At 36.2% G+C, this 26,939-nt stretch overlaps 2 protein-coding genes and 1 pseudogene across 5 annotated transcripts; 2 read left to right on the forward strand and 1 right to left on the reverse strand.

Moving 5' to 3' along the window:
• Window positions 1-2,994: 2,994 nt before the first annotated feature.
• On the forward strand, window positions 2,995-12,340 carry LOC147494529 (uncharacterized). Of its 2 annotated transcripts, none has more exons than XM_086568971.1 (11): window positions 2,995-3,488; window positions 4,033-4,145; window positions 5,803-5,889; window positions 6,828-7,681; window positions 8,101-8,209; window positions 8,736-8,916; window positions 10,092-10,159; window positions 10,286-10,401; window positions 10,560-10,712; window positions 11,346-11,439; window positions 11,983-12,340. In XM_086568971.1, exons 3-11 carry the CDS (start codon window positions 5,868-5,870, stop codon window positions 11,997-11,999), a joined length of 1,614 nt encoding a protein of 537 aa, XP_086425097.1. In that variant the 5' UTR covers window positions 2,995-3,488; window positions 4,033-4,145; window positions 5,803-5,867; the 3' UTR covers window positions 12,000-12,340. The 2 variants fall into 2 exon arrangements, with proteins under 2 accessions (XP_086425097.1, XP_086425098.1); XM_086568972.1 differs by having other exon boundaries at window positions 2,995-3,480.
• Window positions 12,341-13,478: 1,138 nt separating this feature from the next.
• LOC147494530 (malate dehydrogenase, cytoplasmic-like) lies at window positions 13,479-17,440 on the forward strand. 3 transcript variants are annotated; one of them, XM_086568975.1, is made up of 8 exons: window positions 13,479-13,725; window positions 14,096-14,168; window positions 14,818-14,976; window positions 15,070-15,245; window positions 15,685-15,962; window positions 16,373-16,508; window positions 16,615-16,726; window positions 17,194-17,440. In XM_086568975.1, the coding sequence occupies exons 2-8, from the start codon at window positions 14,126-14,128 to the stop codon at window positions 17,289-17,291; spliced, it is 1,002 nt and encodes a 333-aa protein (XP_086425101.1). In that variant the 5' UTR covers window positions 13,479-13,725; window positions 14,096-14,125; the 3' UTR covers window positions 17,292-17,440. The 3 variants fall into 3 exon arrangements, with proteins under 3 accessions (XP_086425101.1, XP_086425100.1, XP_086425099.1); XM_086568974.1 differs by lacking the exon at window positions 13,479-13,725 and having other exon boundaries at window positions 13,759-14,168; window positions 14,818-14,913; XM_086568973.1 differs by lacking the exon at window positions 13,479-13,725 and having other exon boundaries at window positions 13,774-14,168.
• A 488-nt stretch (window positions 17,441-17,928) lies between these two features.
• LOC147494531 (beta-ureidopropionase-like) lies at window positions 17,929-19,130 on the reverse strand (annotated as a pseudogene).
• Between the last annotated feature and the right edge of the window lie 7,809 nt (window positions 19,131-26,939).

The raw sequence follows: 26,939 nt of genomic DNA on the forward strand, positions 1-26,939 counted from the left end.
GGCAAAGTGGGCCACGTCTCACTTTTGTGCAAATGAATCTAACTTTTCCAGGATTTCTTCTAGAAAGATTACAAAGAGTTTGACACCAAATAAGCATAGGATTCTAATCTATATCCAGACGACCATGTAAGCCAATATATAAGGCATAAAAACCTCAATTTATATGATCTAGGAAATTTAGTGTTTGCATCTTAGATCTAGAATTAAGAGAGAATAAAGTTCAGACCTTTTCACCATTAATATCTATAAATATTATTCATTTCCATATTGTGTTCATAACATAGTATGAGGAGTTAATCTCCCTTCTCTTGGGATGGGAGATGAAGTCATTTTCTTATGTTTTAGTTTAGTTCTTATTCTATCATGTTTTAGTTTAAATCCCTAATTGAGTTTCTTCTTATTCATCCATTGATCTAATACTTCTGTGGATGTTAAGAGGTCTTAGGGTAATAATTGTGTATAGTCAAATACCACAAACCCTATATTCTTTTCTTATAGTTTTTAGTGTTATAGTATGATGATTGGATTCTTTATGACACATCAATTAGTTGTATGGTTAATGCCACATGTGGATTTTCCATGACACCTAGAGTTGTATATTGAATGTCACGCAAAACACAATTTGGTTAGATAGAAGATATCATTGGAGATTGAAGAAGTATTTGATAGAAAGATAGAAAGCACGTTGAAAGCCACATATTATCATCATGGTTATGAGCATAAGGTTTGTAGGTATGGTGAGTTTCTATTGGTGATTTATATTAAGCATGATAGGTAGATCTATTAGACTAATTATATTATTTTTGTGGATTCATCTCTTCCAAGATATTATTTCTCTTGATTCATATTCATATATTTAATTTAATTTAGTTTATGCATAGTTTACATTTCAAATCAAATCAACTATATATTCATCATTACTTAGCCACGTCTTTTACTTACATCCATTAGAGTAATTTAGATTAGGAATTTCTATTACTATAAACTAATTATTTAGAGTAGGATTGATACATTGCTAGCCACTATACTAATAGATATTTAATAGGCTAAGTAAGAATTGCAAAAGATACGTAACACAAACAACGACACAAATAATTACGTGTTACGTGTTTTTTTACTTTCTCATGATCAACATCAACCAAAAGACCCAAAGGTGTACACAAAATATTATCTCTAATATGTACAAACTAATCCAAACTCTTAATAACCTTTCACTACTCTCTAACACAAAATAAAACCGATCTAACTCGGTAGTCAATAACTTGCTGATATTATGAAGAAAAAAAAATGCGTTTAAGATAAATAATTAATTGGTCCAACTCAACTAATTAATGCATAATATTCAAAATATTTAATCAAAACTAATTAATTACCTGAGAATTAGCCACTGCACACGTGTTTTGTATCACGTGTAGTAGACACGACTTGCATATCAAGTGTTTCATCAGGATTAAATTGCCAATCGAAGTTGTTTAATTGATACTCAAGTACATATAGATGTCTATCAGTCGGCGCGACATTTTCATCTTCTTCTCCCCCACCGTCTTGCACTTCATCGGGTTCTTCTCCCCTACCGGCTTGTACTTCATCACCAATGTCGTTTGTATACTGCCAAAGTGCCAATACTCTTCGTCATCATCGTCGAAAGGTTGAAAATGATCCATATAAAATTTCAAGAGTTTAGGTAGGTTTTTTGTTTTTTTTACTAAGGAGAGGGTTTATGAATTGAGAGAAAAGTGAAAAATGAATGAACCGCGCGGCTTTGGTGAATAGATATGCTATAAGAGGTTCTAATTCTATAAGTACAAAATTTGTATCTATTTCAATTCTATAAGTCTTATAACATAGAAAATGACTTAAACACCTCCATCCATATACCCCTAGCCCCATTTATATCTTTTTCACTATCTTATTCTCTAAATAGTTCCATTGCCCTAGCCGCCTCCATTACCACCACTGTCGCGGCCACTACCACCACCACCATTACCGCAGCCACCGCCACTACTACCACCATCATCACCATCTCCACCAACGTACTATTAAGACTACCACCACCACCGCCACTACCATGCTATTAAGACCACCACCATTACCACCATCGTGCTATTAAGACCAATATAATTACCTCTACTACCACTACCAGCACTACCACCGGCGCCACTACCACTACCACTACCACCACCACCATCACCACCACCGCCATGCTATTAAGACCAATACCATCACCTCCATTACCACCGTGCAATTAAAGTCACTATCACCACCGCCACCACTACCACCACCACCACTACCTTGCTATTAAGGTAATTTTCTAATATCGATATTCTAATTATCAAAATTGATTTGAAACCGAAAATCAAATTATTCATTTGTTCCAAATTAATCTATTAAAGTTAAATGTGAAAGTTATATTTGTCAAATAACCATCTATAGGATGTTGTATATTTGTTTTTTCCATTTTTACAAGTATTTATAAAAGGAATTTACAATGAAAAACAAATCACTTTATAAGACCATTTTACAACTTAACCCCAAAAAACAAATACCCCCTGAGTATTACATTACGAAATACAACTCTGGGAGTTCGAGGGAATAACCCATAACCCAATCTACGGCCCTTAACCATTGTTCCATCAGAAGCTGCACCTATCAATATCATTCCTATGAACACCCAAAGATGGGGAATAGCATGAAATAGTATTCTCTATTGTACAATATAGATCTAGTAAAAGTATCGGTCCCACACCAAGAACACTAAAACTAAAAACTAGAGTCAACGAGAGTAATATGATTTTTTGTTGTTGCTTTACTAAACTACTTTTAAACTAAGAATTAAAAATCAACCAATAAACTAAAGAAATTGGAAACATGGTTTTAATGAATAAGAATGAAAAATGACTAAAAAGAGTATCAAACTTTGCACGTTTTGACAATACGGGGACCAAATTTTTTTTCCACTCCAAACTGACTGTATGATTTTTGCAATGTTGGACCAAACTACTATTTATTATTAGTTTTTTTTGTCCATATTCATGTTTTCAAATAGTATTGTATTAAAGTTGTCTACTTTGTAATATTTGAAAACAAAATTTCAATCTTTATTAAACCCCTAACCAATCTAAGTTATCTATAAACAAAGATCAATTAGTATGACACTTCCATCAATCTCTTTAGTAGTAGAATTACTAATCTCTATTTCAAAACTAACAATTTTTATCTCTAAAAAAATACGAAAGCTTAAAACCCAAAAACATTGGATTAACTAAATCATAACAATTAGGATTGAGAAAGATTGAAAGTATATGAATTTAATGGTGGCTAAAATATTTGGGCTTGGGGAAACTGTAAAAATTTATCAACAGAATTGTGTAAACTCAATCGAATAGAGTTTATTCCAGGGATGACTTATTGTTATGTGGATGGTGAAGAGAGTTCCAAGTTCGGTCTTGTGGATTGCAGATTCTCCCGAGGAAGACAATGGTATAAAGGTTCGTTCAAATACTGTTGGATCATGTTTGTTTCATTTTGCCTAGAAAGCTTTTCTCAGTCAATTAGGATGAGCCAGTGAACTTAAAGTCATTTGATAAAAACAACAATGGCGAATTTTCTAATTGGTAAAGAAGTAGTTCAGAGAGGAGAAGTATGTTGTTGTGAAATAATAAACTTGTTTGGCCATGGACTCACTATTAAAGCAAGATGTTTGGTCGGTTGGATTCAAAGTTGAAGGTGTGACAGAGCTACCAGTTTTTTTGTGGTAATAATTATATTCTAATTAGTATCTGTGGCCTTTTTTTCTCTAAAATTAAATGAAGTTTCGCCCTGGCTTGTTATTAAATATTCTTAGTGAACATATATATCTTGTTATTGACGACTCTTTGTCAGAGGAATAGATTTAGAAGGAGTTGAGTGTTGAGAGAATTCTTGTTATGGAGCCAATATTTTGGATAAGGAGAGGCAATGTCTTTATGTGTATATGTAATATAATCAGGGCATATTCTTTTGCACGAATTAACTCTAAATTTTTTGTTACAGGCATAAAACCTGACTCATCTGCCTTGGAATCTCATTATGTTGGCAAAAATACCAAAAAGACAACAAATTTAGTTCAGCAATGAAGCACGAAAATGAACTTGCATGTACAAAAGGTATTTAATTGTTTGCATTCTCTAGGCTTCTTATTATATATGGTACTATGTATGATGGACGTGGAAACTTGTTGGTGTCACATACCGTTACAAGTCTGGCATGACTCTACTTAGACTGAAAATGATCACACATCCGTGCTCATAATTTTTTATCAGTATACCATTTTAATGGCATAATTTAGGTGTTAAAACAGTAAAGAGTTTTGTTTCTCCATTTCTTAGGTTGTTTCTTTATTAGGTTCTTTTGTACGTTTGTTGTTTCTTTATTATTTTGTTTTTTTAATCGTTTTATTTGTTTTGGAGCTAAGTTGAAGGTTGATGTATGTTGAGAATTATCTTGTCAATAGGGATCATCATTGTAGAAAACCTCTGTTATAAGTTTCCAACTCTATCAAAAGTTGGAAGAGTTTTTTGAGAATTAATGGCCACTCCATTTTTTTTAGTTTAATATCTATTTTATACAAAGCTAGAAGTAATAGATCATGCTCACAAAATGTCACCCTTAGATTCATTATCGTGGAGGTTCTATCAACTAGTGTACAAGAGCTGTGTATGCAGGCCATGTGCATTTAAAGTATCTATCTCTCTCTATAGATGGGCATCATTTAAGACTATGATGCGAATTTTTCGGTGGTAATATTTTTTTGAAAATTCCATTTTGTGGACTGAAATTATGTTTTTTGAAATTTAGATAGGAAAAAGAAAAAAATTAGAAAGAAGAGGAAATAAATAGGATCAGATTGTGAAATCACAATTTATCATCTATAATATGGTCAAACTTGACTGAAGTTATAAATCTGGTAGGTCTGGTATATTTTATTTGATTACCGTCTCCTTAAATGCACACGTTTTACCTCTCTTGGCATTTTAGAAAGAGACTTAATATGGAAAAAGATGAGATGCCTAGACAACTTTAGCACCACCAATTTTGATTACATTATAATTAAAAGGTATCTATAAGAGTAAATTTGATATTGAAATATTTGCCTATCAAAGCATGAATTAGCGTATAGAGCACTACATTGGAATGCACTTTGACATGTTGTCCAATATGAATCAGCAATTTTCGACAATGGAACTCATGTAATTTAGTGTAAAGAACTGTGTGGTTTCCATTGTCCCTTTCTGCTGCTTCATGGTTTGAAGGTTTCAACATCCCTTAATGCTGCTTTTTGGTGAGTTTGAGCCCTTGTCTAGTCTGTTTTTGGCTGTTTGATGCATGGCTGTTTGATTTTAAGGCTGCCTTGAGAGTATTATTTCTATTTCCTTTTACATGTAAGGCGTGGGCCCACGTGGCACCTAAGGTTTACATGTCATTGGCTACATTAGGTTACTTTTGTATATAAATGTATGAAACGGAGGCCGGACCAATCTATGTTTTGAGTCCTCTCTTCTTTCTGCTTCACAGCTATTAGAGCATACAGCTCTCTGAATCCGTGTATTCTTCTTTCTTTTCAATTCCTTTTATTTACCTTGTTATCTGTCCCTGACGGTATTTTGAGGGTACTAGACCCAAACTTAAGGATTGCAGCTCCCTAAGGTACGTTTTGAGGAGAAGAAAAATTGCCTTCTGGCTGTTTAAGGCTGGCTTACCCTCCCTTAGTTTGTTTTTTAAGAGTAATGCAGTCTTGTATATTGACTATATTCCCTTTTGCAGGTTTTGGGAGGGAATATAAATCAGAAAGTGCCACACTGCAGTGTTCATCTGGGTGAAGATTGAAAATGCCACCTGTTCGTCTTTTTGGTGAGTTAAAATCCGGTTTTAGTCATTTAGCTTGAAGTTACGGTCCATTCTTATGGCTCCTTTGAGAATTTGGCCTTCCTGTTTCCATGTCTTTTGTGTAATGATGTGGCCCACATTTCGTTATGTCCTGATACAAGAGATCCCATTTGCATAGTGTGCTTATATTACAATTGAGTGTAAACCGATCTATATATTTTATTATTGATTATTTTTCAAAAATTTCCTTTTTAGCATCGAAGTAGTCCGCCCTTTCTGGCCCACATAGTAACAATCTCCCGTTATGCTTTGGTTTGATGTAATGAATATCTCGTGTTAAAAGTTTTCTAATTCTTTGATTTATGCATAGGGATAACCAGTCCCAAATAAGCCTTGCTATCTTCAAAGAAAGCTATGAAATGTCGATGTCATTTTTGTAAAAAACGTTTTTTGTGTCAGCACGGCATAATCACGGTTTAAGTATGGAGCTGTCTGAAACCTTTTAAAAATAGAGGAAGAATAAGGGACTTATTAGGGATCCGAAACCCTTTCATAAGATAACCACAATATTGACAAATACTAGCTACGAAAAGATTTAATATTTTGCAGCTGTATCCACGTCTTGGGTTTTTCGAAGGTTTAATATGTGTCGCTATATCCACGTCCTGATCCAAAAGAAAAAAAACAAAAAAACAAAACAAAATGAAAAACACTGTCACCAGCTTTAGAATCTGACTCAACCTAGAGGTCCCTCCATACTCTAGAATTTGCTTTTGTGTTGTCTTCATTTGTCTTTTCTGAATTTCGACTTTTTAAAACTTTAAACTAGGAAGCAGTTGTAACTTATAAGCTATATTCATACTTGTGGCGTGTTCCTACTAGTTGAGAAGTAAAGGTTTGATAAGGGAAATCGGAAAATGTTAAGATTAGGGACTTTGTTAATGATGGTCTCATTTCTGCAGGTAAGTTTGTAAATGTTAACGAGGACCCTGCTAGAGCAACCCATGTACCTGAAGGAAATGCAGAGTCTCATCTCCTGAAACCTGGAAGGAGTAATGTAAATACTGATGGGCCCACATGTCATGATCCTACTATTTTAAATTGCAGTGATCCCTCTCATGGTGGAGTGGGCTACCTAGACGGAACTGGAGGTTTCATAAAGGAAAATAGTGTTGCATCTGAGGTGCTTGGGAAGAAAGTTTCAGTTGCTCAAAGTCAAACAGTACAGTTTCATGCATTTGATCATCTGGCTAAGGTTGCTTCAGACATGGCTTTAGATGCTAAGTTGAACGTTGACGAGGCTTTGGTTTCATGTAACTCAAAAAGTTCCAGGAAAAGATCTGAAACTCTGTTCCTCGATACTGCGAGAGACAGTGTAACTCCTGAATCAGGTTGCAAGGAGAAGAACAGGGCTAAAAATTTGAATGCATTAACTTTATCTGAAGAGGAGGCTGGAAGTGCTGAAACTGCCTCAGCTGCTGGAAAACGAGCTGGGACTCTAGATGCATTAGTTGAAGCAGTGAAGCTGGTAGCAGACGCTGTATCACATGCAAAAGCAATCTTGTCCATGGGTGAACCTCTTCCTCTAACATTGGCGGGGTTACTAGAAGCTTGTGCAGATGGTCATTGGAAAGGACAACAGGTCACTTCTGAAATACTCTCGAAAATTAATAAGAGTACTGAGGGAGAGAGAGCTAGCTTAGTTGGAGATGGAATTGACAGGAATGTGCAGCCATTAATTGAGAAAGAAACTGAAGGACGAGGTGAAGTATTGCATTCTCAAAAAAGTGAAATCGAGAAGAGTTCCCTGGTAGAGGTATGTGAGCTGAATCTGATATGCATTTATGTGAGCTAAACCAGCATCCTAGTCATTGCTCTTGACAGTGATATCCATATGAGGATGTCGGCTGGTAAGGAGAGTGTCCTTTTGCATCCTAGTGATTTTCTTACATTTTCATAAAGGGGCATTAGTGTAAAGAAAAATATAGCAGTCCTTGTGGTGGTTAGGTCATATCACTTTGGATATCCGGGGAGATTGACATTTCTATCCCAAATAGCATGGTGAGGTGATTTAACCTTGTCTTACCGGCCTTAATGTTGTGATCGGCATATAGGATATTTAGATTAGTGAAGATATAATTGTGGATATGTACAGAGGGTGTGAAGACGCTTTTATATATGAATATTGGTTACCTTATCCTGACTTTATATACAAATGTTTTTCAAAACTTGTAGGTTCAAGTGGATACAGAGGGTTTTAACGGAATATGGTTTCCAGCGAAAGTGCTGGATTTGCACAATGGTAAAGCGTATGTCCATTATAGAGTATCATTCACAGTTGAAGGTAAGAAAATGAAGCGTAAAGAATCTGTCTTTTAATCCAGTTGATTACAATTTTTTTAGTGCTTTCAGTGGATTAGAGCCTTTCTCCAAAGCACGGACACCTCTGAAATTCCAGTGTCAGTGTCGGTCAAGGATACGGACATGGCTTGGACACATGTCCGATATGGCACATGCGTGTCCCACCTGCTAGTGTAGTTTGGACACGGACATGACTTAAATAGTTATGTGAGATGTCTTTATGACTCTTTCTATTGTTCCTATGTTTATGAATCATGGATTATTATAATATTACTTAAAATCTAATGTTACATCAATAAAAGTAAACTTTAAAATATTATTTAATATCTGTGTCCTTGCCGTGTTCGCGCTATACTTTTTTAGGATATGCTCATGTCGCCGCGTCCGTGTTTGTGTCATTGTTCGTGCTTCATAGGAGCCCTTTCATATGAAAAGTCTTATATCTGCTAACCTGAGAGAGTGGAATCCACTTATATCACATAATGTTGCTTGAATTTTTATTTTTGAAGGAAACAGTCGTGAAAAGGAGTGGGTGTCGCTTACAGAAGAAAGCGGTAAACCTCCTAAGATACGCCTAGCCCAGCTCACGACTGCCATCAATTATGAAGGAACAAGGAACAGACGAAGAGATGCCAGAGGGGATCATACTTGGTGCATTGGAGATAGGGTAGATGCATTTATGTGTAATGGGTAAGCATGCACTATTATCTATTTATATCTTGTATTGTTAGTACAGTGTGTTTCGCTTTTTTTGGTAATCAGTAGCTATTTATTGCTGAAGATTATGAACTGTCACGCTCCAGATGATCATAGAGCCAATTGGCAGCAATATGAGCATCCATATTAACAGCAAAGTACAATTAAAGCTCGACTAGCCATGGAATGCGCAGCTACATTTGCATGATCTACGAGTACTATGACCTATGTACAGTACTAGAACTAGAAAATAAAAGTTCTGCAAATAAAAATAGGCTTTTTGAAAGCCAAGATGATTTTAAATTCCGAGAGTTCAAAAAGTCTCTCTACTTTGGTATCAGTATCTGAGATTATTTGCTCTAACGCTCTTTATTAAATTGGGCTTCTTTGGAGTAACCTGCAATTCCACATTCTGCCCCTGCTGATTAGCTTCACTTAGTGCATTCCTTAGTATATAGCCAATGCTCCAATGGTACTTAAATGAAGCAACAGACCCTACAAATCTATTTAAGGCTTGACCTTTTGCATTCGGCTTCTTAACAAAATTTGTAAGAGTGATATGGAGCCTATTATACAACAGCCTCGATCTCACTCTACAAATTTAGTTGCGAGTTGATTTTTTGTGGATGTCATCTGCCCACCACAAAGAACATCCTTGCAAAAGATGGACTCTTTTGAAATTTTGTAACAATGCCAAAAGAGGGGGAAATGGGGAATATTAATTTCTGATCGTTAAAATGAATTCCCAGTTTTAAAACAACTTTTGTGATGAATAGTATTCTCGAAATGATCTCAAATTTGTGGATATGATCTTTATTGTGGTAAAATCATACCTACAAAGTATCAGAGCCCTTAATTCAACTTGTAAAGGGGCATGGGGCATGGTATAAACATGGGCACACCATATTTTGAAAAAATCCATGTCGGACACCTATCCACGTATTGGACACATATTGTATGTGATGTACCTCAATATTTGATATTTCGCCATGTCAGACGCTTCATATCCGTGTCTGATTTGGACACGCCTATCCGTGTTAATGTGATTTAGATGTGTGTGTGGTTATTTGTGAAAACCTTATTGTTGAAACAATGTTTTTTTTTTCCAAAAGAGGACAAGGTCTCATACATTCACTGAATGATCCACATAATCTTCATTTTTTTTACAGTTGGTTGGAAGGAATCATCAAAGAAAGGACCAATGGGATTGAAACTTATTATACCATTCAGTTTCCTGGTATGTATATTAACGAGTATGCATTTTTTGCATTTTGGTATGTTATAGCAACATTTACCCTTTATATGGTGTCCCCATGTTTGCTATAGATATATCAGATGCTTTTTTCGTTTAATTGTTATGCAGCTCAAGGAGAGAGATTTAATATTCAAGCCTTTCATCTTCGCCCATCTCTCATATGGAAAGATGATCATTGGATTGAATGGTCCAGTTCTATGGGAACCATCGGCTACTCCAGTGAGGTTGTATAATTTTTTGGGTTGAAAATATTAGTTTTGTATTTTTTGGGTTTAAAATATTATGTAAGTTGTAATATACTTATGCTTGAGTTTATTTTAGTCATCCTTTGACCCGGTCTTATTATCCTATATGTTATAAGTTATATCTTTGACGATGTCAGGGTGATACTTCACATCATAAGCGATATAAGTTGGGAAATTATGATGCTGGCAAAGAAGTGATGGAATCTAGCCATAATAATAATCCTGGAAAGTTAGTTTCTGATGCCTCTGAGCCCAGGAGATCCCATCGCAAAATTCAGCCAACTACAAGGGTAAACCCTTTCAATCTCATGTGTTTGCTCTTTGTTCAGTTTCAGTTTATAGCAATCTCATTGTGCAAAAATAAATTGGGTTTTCCCCCATAAGCATGGTTGTTGTGACTCATTACTGTTTTAGTTCTATGTCTTTTAACTGGACATCTGATAATTTGATTACCTTGTACGGAGTTCTTTTGCAACCTACCATAGTTTGCGCTTGTATGGCTATATGAGTGAGTGGATGGTTCCTGCATACCCCTTGATATGCTACTGTAACCTATTCAAAGATTTCTTTTTGCCTGTAGGTAAAATTGTTGTGCGAGACTCCAGAAAAGCTTTGTAACACGGTAGCTTACAGCTGTTATCTAGTGTGTTTAGCACTTCCCCACGAGCATGAGAAAACCTGTGGTTTATAGCTATTTAGTATTATGAGATGGGACTTGCAATTCTAGATAAAGTAATTATTGTTGCTGTCCACATGTTAGTTTTGGCCCTATAAGGCTATAATTATATAAACTATTTACGATTGTTTTCCTTCTGATGAGGTCTTGTATGCAAAGAAACTACTGTTTACTGTTACTCTTGTTACTTGTGGGCATTGAACTATATTTTCAAAGTTAAGTAACTTAGTGAATGGTGTCCGTGCAGTTATTAGAAGGCTTGGAAACTTCCTTCTCTAGGACACCTGCTGTCTCAGATGGAAAAGGCACAAAACGTCAGTACAGGAGCAAATCTTTGAGCGGTAGGGATATAATGGAGAACTCAAGTTTGAATACTTATAGTTTACTACGTTGCATTACATTATTGCATTATAAACAAAGTCATTGTTTATTGTTAGTGTTTAGCATCATGAATCTTCCGTTGAAATTAAAAACTTGTTTTATTTTTCTTAAAGATTTGTTTCAACAATAATATATTCTGCTCTTGCGAAACAAGGACTGACGCAATTATTTGTTACAGATGGTATAATACAGTATTGGGCTTTCCCCTGATTTCTCTTAACATGAAAATTTTATGCACGTATGGGTTTACAGTATGTGTGTTGACAATACAATAGATGGGATGGGACTGTAGTATGTAATTTCACATTAAAAGGTCAGGTACCTGTAAGGGTGTTTGTGTGATTTCATTGGCAAAAAGGAAACCTTTTCTACTGGAATAGTGCAAACCATTTACTGGAGAAATCTGTCCCCACTTTATGTATTGCATTGAAGTTGCAAGTCTTTTCTTTTTATTTTTCTAGAGTTTTAGTTTCCTTTTGTATCTTAAATTGTAATTTTTGCAGGAAATAAGCGGATCTGAAAGGAGCAGTGGAGCCATTTACATCCAATCTCGAGTATCTGACAGCCAACTGGATGATGAAACTTTGAGGATTTTTATTTTTAAAAAAATATCATACTTAATAAATTTACAGAAGAGAGTAACCAGATACAGAAAAAACAATGAAGAGGAGAAGTTCATATTAAAATTCAGTACATTGTTCTGACCTTTGTATTCCATTGCAGTAAGCTTTGCTTAGCAGTACCTAAGGGAGAGATTTGATGTAATAATCAAATCATTTACTGTTTTCTTCAGTTTGAACTTTGAAGGTTATTGATTTTACATCAGACCGTGGATAAGTTATTGTTGTTGACTTGATATTATCTCCGATCCGCTTTCATAGTGCTGTCATGCATACTTTGGAAAGTTTGTGATTTTGCATAGTTTCAGTGGTGCTGAATAGCTGATAGCTATGACGATATATAAGCTTGTTTAGTCATCAGTTGAATCGTTTTTCCCAATCGTTTTTCTGTGTACTTTTTTCTATTCCAACATTTCTTCCTTCAAATCTTTGTAAGGCAAGTTACTGTTAAGAGTTGCGACGCAAAAGCTTTATACCAGTGATGAAGGTATTGAAGTTGGTGATGCAGGTTTATAACAGGGGATGCTAGGTAGTTTCATCTATCGTGTATCTTGTAGAATACATCTGCAAGGTATTTGTCTAGTCCTGTCACGATTGATATTAGGACCATACTATATGCAAAATAATACTCCAGCACTCTGAATAACAGCATAATATCTGGGCTCTCGGTCCAAGTAGCAAATATGTAGCTCTACTTTGAAACTTAGGGTGTGTTTGTTATGATGGAAACACTATGGAAAGGAAAGGAAAATAAGAGTGGTCAACTTTTTCTATATTTTTTAAGGCGTTTGTTTACCTATTGAAAGAAAATGGGCTTTTCCATATGGAAACAAATGGAAAAGGTTTTGTGTCCTTAGCTAACTCCTGAAAATTTTGTGGAAAGGAAAGGAAAAGAAATAAATAGATAGGGACTTACTACTAATACACCCATGACCCAACAATACAATTATTCTTTTCCACAGTGATTATTCTTTTCCCCAGTTTTTACTTTCCTTTTCCCAGTTTACCAAACACATACTATTTAAAATTATTTCCTTTCCATTCCATTCCATAGTGGATCACCCATTTTATTTCCTTTCCTTTCCATGAGTTAAAATTTAACAAACACACCATTAGTTATATAGCGGAGAATTTGTCGTACCAATGCAATGTATTATAAGATGTACTTGTATAGAAAAGAAAAATGCCTAATCAATCTTCTGATTTACAAACACATTTATATTAAATCAAGTCAGCAATGTGTCAAGAATCTGTCTTATATAATATAAGAGGAGCTGGCCTATCAACTTTAGTTTCATTTTTTAACATGTTCATGCTGCTCCCTAGTCCTAACTCCTAACTCCTAACTCCTAACTCCTAACCAACTATACGTTTGTATTATCGAAAAAAGCTATACGTTTGGCATGCACACTTTTGAACTACTGTAAAAACTGCTGCATAGATTTGAACATCTTATTTAAATTCTCCATTATCATAACATTACCAATCTCTCCCAACCCTCACTGTTCTGTATGTTTTCCCATATTTTCCCCGTTTTTTTTTTTTTGTTTTAACTTTTAAGTCTTCAAACTTCAGGCACAAGCTTTCTGCATACAACAGTGGCAAAAGATTCAATGAGGGTTCTTGGTAAACCATCTTTCCTCTCAACCTCATTTCTTTTACTACATTATATTTTTCATAGAGTCTTGTTCTGTTGCTTGAACTATTGGTTTTCCATTTTATTAACTAATTTGCTTGATGAAATTCATTACTTGAGAATCAAGTAATCTTTTTGTTCTTAAATCATGGTTATGGGTTTTGTTTTGGCATTGTCTTGGTTGATGGGTTTTTATAGGATTCTTTGGTTAATCGATTTGGTCTAATACATATATAAATGAGTACTGAATTGCTAATAAGATTATTTATAGGTTCTTAAAAGATGTATTTGGAAATAGATTACTATGTATTGCTTCAGAAGTTTCTGGTTGTTTTTGTTTGTTTTGCTCTTTTATGGAAGATCATCAGATATTTGCTGAATTTACTGAATATGGAGAAGGACCCTGTTATAGTTCTCGTGACTGGCGCCGCAGGTATGTTGATTCTATCCTTCTTCAACTAATTAATAGCCAGTTTTGGTGAAAGAGTCCTTTTTTTAAGTATTGCCATCTTCCAAAACAACATTTAAGTATTGCCTGTCTTACTATAGGGGGTAGCATTGTTCAAAGCCCACTGAATAAACTTATAAACATGAGGAATTTCATCTGATTGATATTGAGAATCAAATAGTAAACACTTGTACCCTCAAGTTTATTCAGTTAATTTAGTTCCCTACTATTTCTGTGATGCCCATTCACCATTTAATTTGGAATCTACATTTCATCGAATAGCGTTATAGAAACTTGATCTATTGACAGTGTGAAAAGGCTGCTATGTTGGGAGATCTAACGTCTGCAATTATAATGGAGATGTGGAGATTCTAACCAATAAGTATAGTTTAATGGAGAAACAGATTAATGATAAACGACAATAGTGTAGAAGGATATATACAGCATACTATTAAGACAATAAATTGTTATTCGATATCTAAGAGAACACTCAGAAATGCAAATTTTCAAGAAATAATATCTGAAAGAGAAGGGTGGCCGTCATATGATGCATTAGCCTTTTATAATTTTGAGGGGTTTTCATTCATAAATTTCAGGAGTTATGTACATAATATGTAATCTGCTACTCATACAGGGCAAATAGGCTATGCCCTTGCTCCAATGATTGCTAGAGGAGTGATGTTGGGTCCAGATCAGCCTGTAATTCTCCATATGCTTGATATTGAACCAAGTAAGGAGGCTTTGGAAGGGGTGAAAATGGAACTGATCGATGCTGCTTTCCCTCTTCTCAAAGGTTTACTTGTGTCTTTTATTTAAGAAACTCATTTACAAAGTCGCATGCAACATTGCAAATTTCTAACGTGTGAGTAAATATATCGTTATACAGGTGTTGTTGCCACCACAGATGTTGTTGAAGCTTGTACTGGTGCTGATATAGCAGTTATGGTTGGTGGGTTTCGAAGAAAGGAAGGAATGGAAAGGAAAAATGTTATGTCAAAAAATGTCTCCATCTACAAAGCCCAGGCATCAGCTTTGGAAGAGCATGCAGCTGCCAACTGCAAGGTAAATCAAGTGTTTTAGAATGTCTCAGGAATGCTGTGTATATTTCCCATTATTTTTTTTTTTCAATAATCTGCATATTTCTCAATCAATATATTGTTGTAGGTAGGAAATGTATATGATATTTGATAGGTATTTTCCTTGTAGTCACTTGACTATCATAGGCTATTATACCCACATGTCCCTTTAAAGTTTGTCCCATTTTTTGGTTTTCTCATTATCATTGGAACATATAATGATGATAAGATTGGCAGAAAGTGTTTAACGTCACACTATAACCGGATAACTTGCTTTCTGTAATGTTCATTAGCATTTCTGATACACGGCTATTGCCTTTGAGATGATGTTCATGGTTATACGAGTGAATAATGCATGGAGCAGAGTGATCTCCTTTTAATATACTTCATGACTAATGCACATTTTTTGGTTTTCTCTCATCTAGGTCTTGGTTGTTGCCAATCCTGCTAACACAAATGCACTCGTTCTGAAAGAATTCGCCCCTTCAATTCCTGAAAAAAACATTACTTGCCTTACAAGACTCGATCACAACAGAGCTCTCGGGCAGATCTCAGAGAAGTTAGGAGTACAAGTTAATGACGTAAAAAATGTCATCATATGGGGCAACCATTCTTCGACTCAATATCCCGACGTCAGTCATGCAACAGTTACTACCAATAGTGGGGAGATGTCTGTGAGCAAACTCATCTCAAATGACCAATGGTAATAGCTCTTGACTCATTACAGTTGCCAACTAAGTTTTACTGACTATATTGTTGATTAAGATATATTTGTTTCACATTTTCCAATGGAAAATGTTATTAAGCTATCCAAGAAGAAGAGTAAGAAAAACGAGAAGAGTTTTTTGAAAGAGAGTATTTGGTCAAGTCTTGCGTATTTGATACTTCTGCAGCTAATGGTTTTGTAATTCCTAGTTTTGACTTTTGAGAAGGTTATTTGATCCATAGATAAGAATTATGTACTTACAGTCACTAAGGTGATAATCTAACCTAATCTACCTTTCGAAAGATATGTGATTGTGTGAGGTACTGAGGACTTCTGTATAGCAGTCCTTTGCTTGATTATATGCTTATCTATTTACTGATAATTGTCAAACTTTTGTATCAAGCTAGGCTGAAAACCCAGTTCATTACAACAGTGCAACAGCGTGGTGCGGCTATAATTAAAGTCCGGAAACTATCAAGTGCACTGTCCGCTGCAAGTGCCGCTTGTGATCACATACGTGATTGGGTTCTTGGCACCCCCCAGGTGACTCTCGAGATGAGCCTACATTTGATATTGCAGATTTTTGTTTTGTACTACTGGTACTTCAGCTAATTTCTTTTTTCAAAATTATTATTGTAATACTGTCCAGGGAACTTGGACTTCCATGGGAGTGTGCTCTGATGGATCTTATGGGATACCAGCTGGGCTTATCTACTCCTTTCCTGTTACTTGCGCGAAAGGGGAATGGTCAATTGTACCGGGTAAGTTCACTAACCTATGTGTTCACAATCAAAGCTAATTATAAGAAAAAGCAAATGACAAACGGAACGTAGATTTGAGAGGTTTTAAGTGAAATCACTTGCCTTTGGTGTACCATATTGGAGTGGAAGCCAGGATAAGTTGTTCTTTTGATCCAGTTTTATTGGAATGTAGGATTTTTGCTATATTGACAACATTTTTTTTATTTATTACTGTGAGCCATCTAGCTAGACAGGACCACGTTGCTAACAGATTAGTGACAACACCTATAATCATTGATTGCTTTCACCTTCTATATTCAGGCCATTCCATTGTGTTCGATAGGTTGATAACTTGATATGCAATATATATTCACGTTATCTAAGTATGTCCACTGAAACATTCTTATTCATGGAGAGGTCTCTACCCTAAACAATTTTAGACAACATTCAATGCAAATGAAGGTCGACTTATTTCTGCAAACTAACAGGTCTCAAGATCGATGAATTTTCGAGGACAAAGATGGATGCCACAGCAAATGAGCTTATGGAGGAGAAGTCTCTAGCCTATTCGTGCCTCGAGGAATGAAGAACACAAAAACAATCACATTTGAAAAACTGGAAGAAATGGAGACCAAAATAAATATTAGGAAAGAAGGGGGAAATCCGTGTGTATTTTACATATAAGTTAAACATTCAAAATATTATTCCAAATACAAGTTATATTTTTTACATAAACTAGCATCATGCACGTCGATGCACGTATTAACAATACATCCACAACAATAGAAATCTTAACAATACTGTTCAATACTATTTACTCTCAAAAATGCAAGAGGGAAAAGTCGGGAAATTAATTGAGGTAGAGGACAACAACTCATACAAAGATTGTACCATATATACAGAAGTGGTTGCCACAAAGTTGTGGGCCAAACTTGTTGTCTTTCACCTCTTAAAATTCAATTTCCCTTAAATGACGCATCTCATTTGAGCCTTATCTACATTGTATACTTTGTAGTTTGTACTCATTCTTAGTGTTGGAGGTGCTTGAGGAGGCTCTTGCAACAAAAGTTTACTTTATGCTAGTACTGGACTCTTTTAAAATCTCTGACGACGCAATGGATGATAGCTTGCGTAACTCCTTTTTTAGTTTTTATAAACAATTGAATGTGTTAGAGATGAAATTATACATGATTAATTTACCGGCAGCAAAAGAACTAATCCAATTATGGCAACTGCAGCATAATGTAAAAAGGGCAAAAGATAATCTCAATGGGCCACATTGGTTCACTGAGTTCGCCAACAGTAGCAAAAGGGTTGATGACAATCTCAACACCATTCAAACCGAAGGCTAACCAGTTCAAAGGATGGTGCCTTCCATATCATATGTTAATAACTATCTTCCCATATGTAGTATCAAACACATGGTATGTGGTTATGTTGCACATACTATTCAGAAATAGTTCAAACAACATCAGTAGTTGATCCCAACAATTAAAACCAATAAACAATAGTGTTAGCACATATTTACCTTGTGGTGTTTGCCTAATATATTACCATAATTTCTAATTATTATATTATAATAGCAGTATTCCAGAGAGTTTCTCCATGGTTCACATCCCTCTTGAGAGTTGTACTCACTATGACCATATTATATTTTCATGCTAGGTCTTAAAAAATTGGATCGATTCCCCATCGACTGGCTCAACAAACTCACACCATCTGTTCTCTTTGGTACAAAATGCAAACAACATTGTCCATGCCTCTTGGGATCAAAATATAAACACATTTTGAAATATTAATATTAGATGAAAATACATCTATGTATAATATTTGTGGATGTCGTAATTATGTAAAATTATTCATGTACATAGTTTGTCTTCGTTAGTGACTCACTTGTAAGCATACTACATTGACTCTTGAAGTGCTTGCAGCATCTATAAGAGGTTTCACTTTCTCGAAGATAACTCTATTTTGGTTTGAAAAGGGTGTAGTGGTGGGAAGAGCAATAGAGTTTTGAATGAGACCTACTCGAACCATTCAAGGCTCTCATAAAACTTCTTTTTCAGCATAGAAACAGGAGGCCGACAAAAATCAAGAGAAGAGTCACTATATTACGACAAAACCCACGGTGAAAGTTACACCTGTGTATGTGCGTGAGTTTAGGAACTACAACAATGTTTCCAATAACCTGATCATGCATATCTTACCATTTACCTTGACATATATGACGACACAAATCTATCAGTGTCTTAGCTGGCTTTTTGGCAGAGCTAGTTTATACAAATCATGAAAGGATTCTGGGATCATATTTTACCTGCATGTCGAAGTAATATTTTGAAGATAGATCAATTGCAGAATCAGGGAGACCGGATGATTCAAGTGGTTTTCCACCGTTTAGTCCTGTGAGCATGCATTTCAATTCCATCAAAATAATTAATTCTTGCAAAATAATTAACTAAAGATTAGAGTGTGTATTCCCCAGTCCCAGTCCCCACTCAAACAAATTAGTAATAGTATACTCAATTTGGAAAGAGAAAATTGAAATTACAAAATTGCTATCCTCGAATTGTATGAACACAATGAGCAATATTCAGACACAGATGCAAAAAATACATACCCAGATCCCATATTTTCCTAATATAGTAAGATATACTTTCAACATAAACAGAATATTTGCTATTTATTCTTTTACATTCTCATGAGTATTCCTCTATGTGCGAACAATAGCAGTCGTTTGGATAACAATCACATAGAAGAAATAAATATATATAGAGAGAGAAAGTGGCAAGAAATTCAAATCTTTAAGAACAGTGTTTGCCTTCTCACACTACCAGATATGAGTCATCATGTACACTATGAATATGAATAAGGTCAGGAAAAATGAGACAGGAAAAATGAGAGCAACTCCACATAGAAATCTATAGGTAAATTTCATATCAGTGTCTAGAGAAGTAGCAACTCCTCAATGACATACAAAATCTCACAACACATAATAATGCACTGACAATAACCCCCACTTAGTTTGGAAATCATACCCCAAGACCTTGGAGTCTTACTATATAGAAAAATATGGGGTATGATGAATAGTATTTTCACGTACGTCACATGGGCAGTTTGGTAATTTCTCTATCTATTTTGGGGGGTATTTTGGTCTTTTCACTATATGAAGGTATTATCTCTACTGTTCTCGAATATTCTCTCTCTAAAATCTCCAATAATAGGATGATTGATTCATCTACGTATTAATTATTTGTTGAATTGATCAAATTTATTTCCTATGCATTCATCTTTGCAAACGATTCAGGTAGCTGGGAAGCAATTGAATTCTCCATTGGAAGTTCTTGAGCAAGAGATTTCTGATATATCGAGCTTGAGAAAACTAGACGATCGAAAGTGATTTTTTCTCTTTTCATTAATTTTTATTCGATATCTCTGTGTTTTGAATATGTAATTAAAGTTTGAGCTAGTATGTTTTGTTTGCTTTATCTCTTTCATGTTAAATTCACAATTAAAAGGATTTTTTTTTTCTTCTATCTTTAGAAAATTTCTCATTGTTGTCTTTGTTATTTTATCATTCGTTGAATAAATTGTTTACAATAAATTATTTCAATTTTAGTTAATTTTTGAGGAAATAAAAGTTAAAATGACTTTATGTAATTTTATAAAACTATAGTCGATAAAATAATCCGAGTTTGTTGTGAGCAACTCTTTAATTTGTGAGTGGATACAAGTGTAGAGAAGAGTGAAAGCACTAACGAGGATTACGAGGGTATCTCAATGTTCTTTTTTTCATTTAGATTTGGCAACTACAGTGCATGTACGATATTGGAAAATTTTGATTTATAGCATACATTTTTTGTTTGTGGTAAATAATTGTTTGACATATTTCAACAATGGCAGTGTTCTTTGAATATGGAGAAGTATGAAATTACTCAAAGACTGAGAATCTATCAAACTTAAATGCTTATCTTTTCACTATCTAAAGGTTCTCTGTAGATTTCTCAAATATTTCTCGCTTCGTGTTTGCAATTTCTCATTATTCGCCCTGTCTTCGGTCTCCGATCGGTACTATTCACACGTAAAGGAATACTATATGATTTCTTCAATCTTGAATCTAAAATACATATAGCTGAAACAAATTTTGTGGCGATGTTTTGTAGTGATTATCTATTCAAGCTTTTGCTCATTGGATATTCTGGTGTTTGGCAAATCATGTCTGCTCCCGAGATTTATTGATGTAAGTTATACTTAGCTTATGACATAATTTTTAATATTCACATCTTGAAGAAATCAGGCCTTTGGAGCTATATATATTTAAAATATTCAACAAATATGTGTGATGATTTTTCCTAATCAAGAAACACAAATATTTTGTTGATGATCAAAGAACAACTAGAAGTATTGAATCAATAAGAATAAGAGATTTAGAAGATGATGAGTTGAACCACGTTCTTTAATGGCTGCCTACGTATCCTGTGTATAGGAATCAAACTCAAAGCGTAGTTCAACTATTCTATTTATAAGAATAGATGAGGTTTCCCAATTAGTGTTTAACTAGGAGACCGTCTTTTGTAAAGTATCATCTTGATGAATAGATGAGGTTTCCCAATTAGTGTTTAACTAGGAGACTGTCTCTTGTTAAGTCTCATCTTGACTCTTCTTGAAGCCCATGTTTCCCAAGTCAAATAGGTCTCATTTATTGACTTAAACAACAGAAAAATATGTTTAGGTTCAGAGTAGTAATTAGAGCTCCGAGCCTAATAGTTGAGCTCCGGATTTGGAGTTCATAGCTAGGAGTTGGTTATACGAGCCTACTACTCCAACTAGTTCCAAAGCCTACGAATCTGCTCCGAACCTAGTAGTTGAGTTCCGAATTTGGAGTTCAGTTAGGAGTTGGTTATACTGAAACTTACTACTCCAAGTTCAATTTGGAGTTCAGAGTTGGTTATCTGAACCTACTACTCCAACTAGTTCCAAAGCCCACGAACCTCCTCTTCTTGTCTCACTTCCGAACCTAAGAAGTGTCTCACTTTCGAACCTAGGAAGTGAGAGGATTTGGACTTGAAGTGTGTTCTGGTACTTTCTACCCACACCAAGACCATATCCGAGCCTTAAGAAGATGTTGCCACATGTTACATATCTATTTGCTAAAATATGCACACACAGATGCCCCCCTTTTTTATTCATGGGTTGCGAATCAAACCCTTAAGGAAAAAGGCTGGGTAAAAATGTACGCGACGTCTTATGCCTCGATTTTCTCCATGGAATGTATCAGCGAAATTTCGCATTACTTTAGTGCAAAGAATTGTAAATCCGGACCTGCCATAACCATGCCCCGAACCTTGTATATTAGGGTCGAACTTGGTGAAATTGGTTTTGTCATGCCTTGTGTTGATCCAGACTTCGACATTAGGAACTTGGTGAAATCCGGACATGCAATGTCTTGTGATAACCCGGACTTGGTCAGATCAATCGAGCCTTACCAACTCCACTCTGAGCCGGACTTGGACAAGTCAACAACCCATGTTTCACAAAGATCCATACTTGGGATTACATTCCGTAACTAAACTTCATGAAAGCCGAACCTGTCATGCCTCGTGTTTACCCGGACCTGGAATACTAGCTCATGTAAAGGACCGAACATGGTCACATGGCCCGGACTTGGGTAGATTTCACTAATTCACCTTGACTAGGACTTGAACTCTTGCAAGTGCAATCCGGAACTGAGCCTTGCGAAACTTGAACTGTTGAACATGAACGCTTTTGTTCGGGCCCGTTTATTATATAACCCGAACTGCAACTCTTTTTCTTAGTCTTTCTTTAGGTCCGACATGTGACCGGAGTCTGTAACTCTTTTTGTGTTTGTCTTTAGGCTCGACATGAACCCGAACTTGGGCTCACATAGTCACATCCCATAAGCCCATAACCGAATCGTAACTCGTTTACTTTTCTCTTTTCTCAAGACCACCTTTGGTTTGTTGAAGTGTTTGACCATCATATTGGAAGGCGAAGAAGAAAAAACATGATTAATATTTAACAGTTCTCACTTTCCACTCACTCAATGAATCACTCTTTCATATCTCAAGTTTAAAGCGCGAGTGCTCTATAAGGTTACTTGGAAAAAGATGAGTAAGACTATTCAGTTTTCGGATTACCTTCACATGTGTCCGCCAAGTGGTAAAGGAGTTTCGGAAAGGTATGCAGGGGAGGGAACTGCTTTTATGCTCAAAATTAGGCAATCAAAAAGTAAGGGCCAAATCCAAGAGCTTTTGCGAAGAGTCCAATTCCACGACAACTAAAGGTGTTGAAACCATATTGTCCTTGAGCAATCAATGTCTGTACTATGGAATTTCTTGTCTCAAAGTTCATAATATGGAGCGTGATATTGTACCAAAGCCAAGAGAAATGATGCTTAGTCCGATGTTCCGTTACATTTTGGGTGCCGGGTTTACGGTGAAAGTTTCAAGGCTTTCGGAAAAGGGCAAACGTCGTAGTGAACTTTGGTTTTGGTCTTCGAAAGTGGAGCTTCTTCTTTCTCATTCCGGTGTAGATTATAAACTCAAACTTTTCTATGATAGCATTTGGCAATAAAGAACAGCATCAATAAATTGTATCTCTTTCACCATTGAGAATAAAGAGTAAGTGTGAATCTCTTTCTTGTGTAGAAATAGCCTTTATTCAGTTTGAAACAGTCATCTCCCATGAAGTTCAGAGAAAGAAAATTAAATTTTGGGTTGACGATGGCCATCCTTCAACTGCAAGAACTAAACGGTCGGGCTTCGGTTTCACTAGTTGAATAATCACTTCCAAGTCGATCAAGTAAGCAACCAGTTTCGACTTTACCACTTGACCGCACACTCCCAATTTCGATGTCTGACTAATCAATTGTGGGTTCTTCATTTGTCAATGTGGTTCCGGGTTCAATAATCAACAAAGCAATATTGGAGTCGCTACTCAGAGAGAGCAGTACTGGGTTCTTCAAATGACAATGTAATTCCGGAAGCATCCGTTAAGAAGACAGCTCCGGGTGCATCAACTTCCTGATGCCTTATCAATAGAAGCACACCCACTTTTGTTGACCGAGATATTACTTTCGGGTCAACCACTCAACTGAGCACTTCCATATTCTTTAAGTCCGAAGCTCCAAGAGCTGAACTGCCACTTCGTATCGTCTAAGACTAAGATCATTACGGATTTGGAACACCATTCTCTTTGGAGATATTTCACTCTTCTTATTGAGACATGTTTCACGCCAATAATATGCCTCCTTATATGCAAGGACTCGACATTGATGTAAACATCAAGTATTATAGTTCGGATAAGGAGAGTTCAACTAGAATATCGAGGCTTCCTAATTCTTTTAGCCAACTCCGTTTGGACTTTCAATAGGAAATTGAGTTTTTACTAGCTCAAGTGGAGTTCTAAACTTGAACTTTCCATAGAGGAAGTGGAGTTCCTAACTAGCTAGGAAGTGGAATTCCAAATTTGGACAAGTTCAACTTCGACAAGTTCGAACGTGGAGTTCCTAACTAGCTAGGAAGTGGAGTTTGAACTTGGACAAGTTCGAACGTGGAGTTCCCGACTAGCTAGGAAGTGGAGTTCGAACTTGGACAAGTTCGAACGGGAGTTCCCGACTAGCTAGGAAGTGGAGTTCGAACTTGGCAAGTTTCAAGCGTGGAGTTCTTGACTAGCTAGGAAGTGAAATTCGAACTTGGACAAGTTCGAACGTGGAGTTTCGGACTAGCTAGGAAGTAGAGTTTCAATGTGGAGTTCCTAACTAGCTAGGAAGTGGAGTTTTGAACTTTGACAAGTTCCAAATGTGAAGTTCCGACTAGCTAGGAAGTGGTGTTCTTTTCTCCTTAATTGCATAAATATGTATACACAGATGCCCCACTTTTCTCTCAGACGATGGTTGCACATTCAATCGTTGAGGGAAAATGGCAAAAGTGTTGAATTATATTTTATACAAATTCATATTCCGAATCTTAGAAAAACAAGGTTTTGTAGAAAAATAGGGTTTGCCCCGTGTCAATTCCTGTAAATACCTTTAGTTTTGTTAAGAAATAAGACTTTGTAGGAACGTAGGGTGTGTGCCCTCAGTATTATTTCTGTAGAGTCTTTAAATGATCCGATATCTAATGCATAAACCAACACTTATAAGCATAAGACATTAGAATCTGCTCTTAGGAGGATAAAATCCAAGCTAAGTTAAACTTTCTCCATCACACGAGGAACAACACATGAGATCTTTCACTCATTATCCCGAAAGCTTTCTAAAGGTTCCGATACAACTTTGGCCAACATATGGGATTTCTCACCCAACATCCAAAAAGTATCCCAACGAAAATTATAAAAAGAAACAATGCTCAAAAAAAGAAAATATAACTTTTATTGAGAATTAATTGGCATAGATCATGCCCCCAAAGATAGTGGAAGCAGATCCAAATTTGTGAAAATTTTGTCTCTTAGAAGCTAAGAGTAGTATAACATTACTTGGAAACAAGACATGTTAGTATCGAGATTCACCGAGAGGATCTTTCATGAACATCTTGTTCCCCGGGTTAACTTCAAAGATGTCCTCATAAGGATAAGTTAAAGTGGTAAAGTCCCTATCCTGTGGGGGTAATTTATTACTTCCGAACGTGTCACTAGTCTTCTGTCTCTTGGACTTATCTTGATAGGAATTCCTGTCGACTAACTTGTGCTCCGACTGTGGTTCCTCGGACTTTCTACCATTATAATGACTAGCAGAGCTCCTACCAACATGAACGGAGGTGACACTGGTTATCACTCTTTTATGAGAAGATTCCCTATCCAATTGGTCTTCTTCTAGTTCCGCATACTTATCGATCCGAGCCTACAACTCTGTCATGTTTGTAGGCTCCTTTCTTCAAGGACATGTATAGACCGTAGTGGTATCTAACCCCTTCTAAAGGCCACAATGGCGAGGGTCTCATCGACGTTGTCAATATGCAATTGCACCTTGTTAAATCTTTTGGTGAAATCCCTAATACGCTCGTCCTTTCAGATCTTCATGTCAAATAGTGCATCAGCGGTTTTAATGTAGGGTCGGTTGCAACTGAATTTCACAATGAAATTGATGGATAACACCTTAAACTCGTGAATGCTGCCCTTGGGCACCTTCGTGTACTAGATGAGTGCCGAGTCTGACAAACTTGAAGCAAAATATCGGCACAAATAATGATCTTTCTTAGAAAGACCCACCATTGCTTGACGATAAACGAGCACATGAGAGACCGGATCTCCTTTGCCATTAAATTTAGAGAACTTCGGTGGTTTATAATAATGGGGGATGTATCCACTCATAACATGTCGTGAAAAAGGAGTTCCAATGTCTCCCTCGATTGCTGACTGAACAACTGACTTATCTATCTTAGTTGGTTTCGAACCTCGCAATTCCTCCAAAGATTTGGCGCCTCGAAATGCATGTAAGAGTAGTCGGTTAATGAATTTGAGTTCTCTCGTTGTTATACCTCGGACCTGGACTCTCGTAGTTCTCATCTCGATGATAACGTGGTTCCGGATCCCAAGATCGAGTGGAGGAGTTTGCAAAACTGGATCGGGGAACTGAGGGATTCTAAGGCAATGAAGGTTCCTTTGAACCGAAAAGTCTTCTTCGCTTGAGGGGTGACCTTGATAGTTGTGGATTCCTGGAAAACACATTCGGACGTCCATCCCTTGTACCTCTAGAACTTGAATACCAAGAGAAGTCAGTTTTGTGTGAACTCGAGTGTCGAGTTGGATCCAATTTCAGATTATAATCCAAATTTGGTTGGTCGCTATGATACCCAACGAAGTAGGATATAAGGCGTAGGGACGTAACCCTCACTATGGTCAAGACTTGGTGGCCGGAATCCCCCTCGAAGTTTCCATCGAGGGCAAAGACTACTCTTGGGGGTGAACGACCCTCCTGCATGTGGTAGTAGTCTTGTAAAAAATGCAAACGAGCCTCTTGTCGACCACGTTCAGCCATCACATCATCCATGATGGCTTGGTTGGTTATGGCAGATTGAGGAGTATCATTGTTAGGCTCATCTTTTTCACGCCCCTGTTCAAAACGATGATCTCCTCTACGTTCAGATTGTCTTTGAGAAGTAACATGTGGGTTATTGATCTCGTTATTCCCCTCGTTACTTTGATTCACATTGGCTCTTGTAGTAACTATGATTTTGAATCAAAGTGAAGATAAGAATTATTTTTTTTTAAAGAACAA

Source organism: Coptis chinensis, chromosome 6, assembly GCF_015680905.1.
Source record: "Coptis chinensis isolate HL-2020 chromosome 6, ASM1568090v1, whole genome shotgun sequence".
Taxonomy (NCBI): domain Eukaryota; kingdom Viridiplantae; phylum Streptophyta; class Magnoliopsida; order Ranunculales; family Ranunculaceae; genus Coptis; species Coptis chinensis.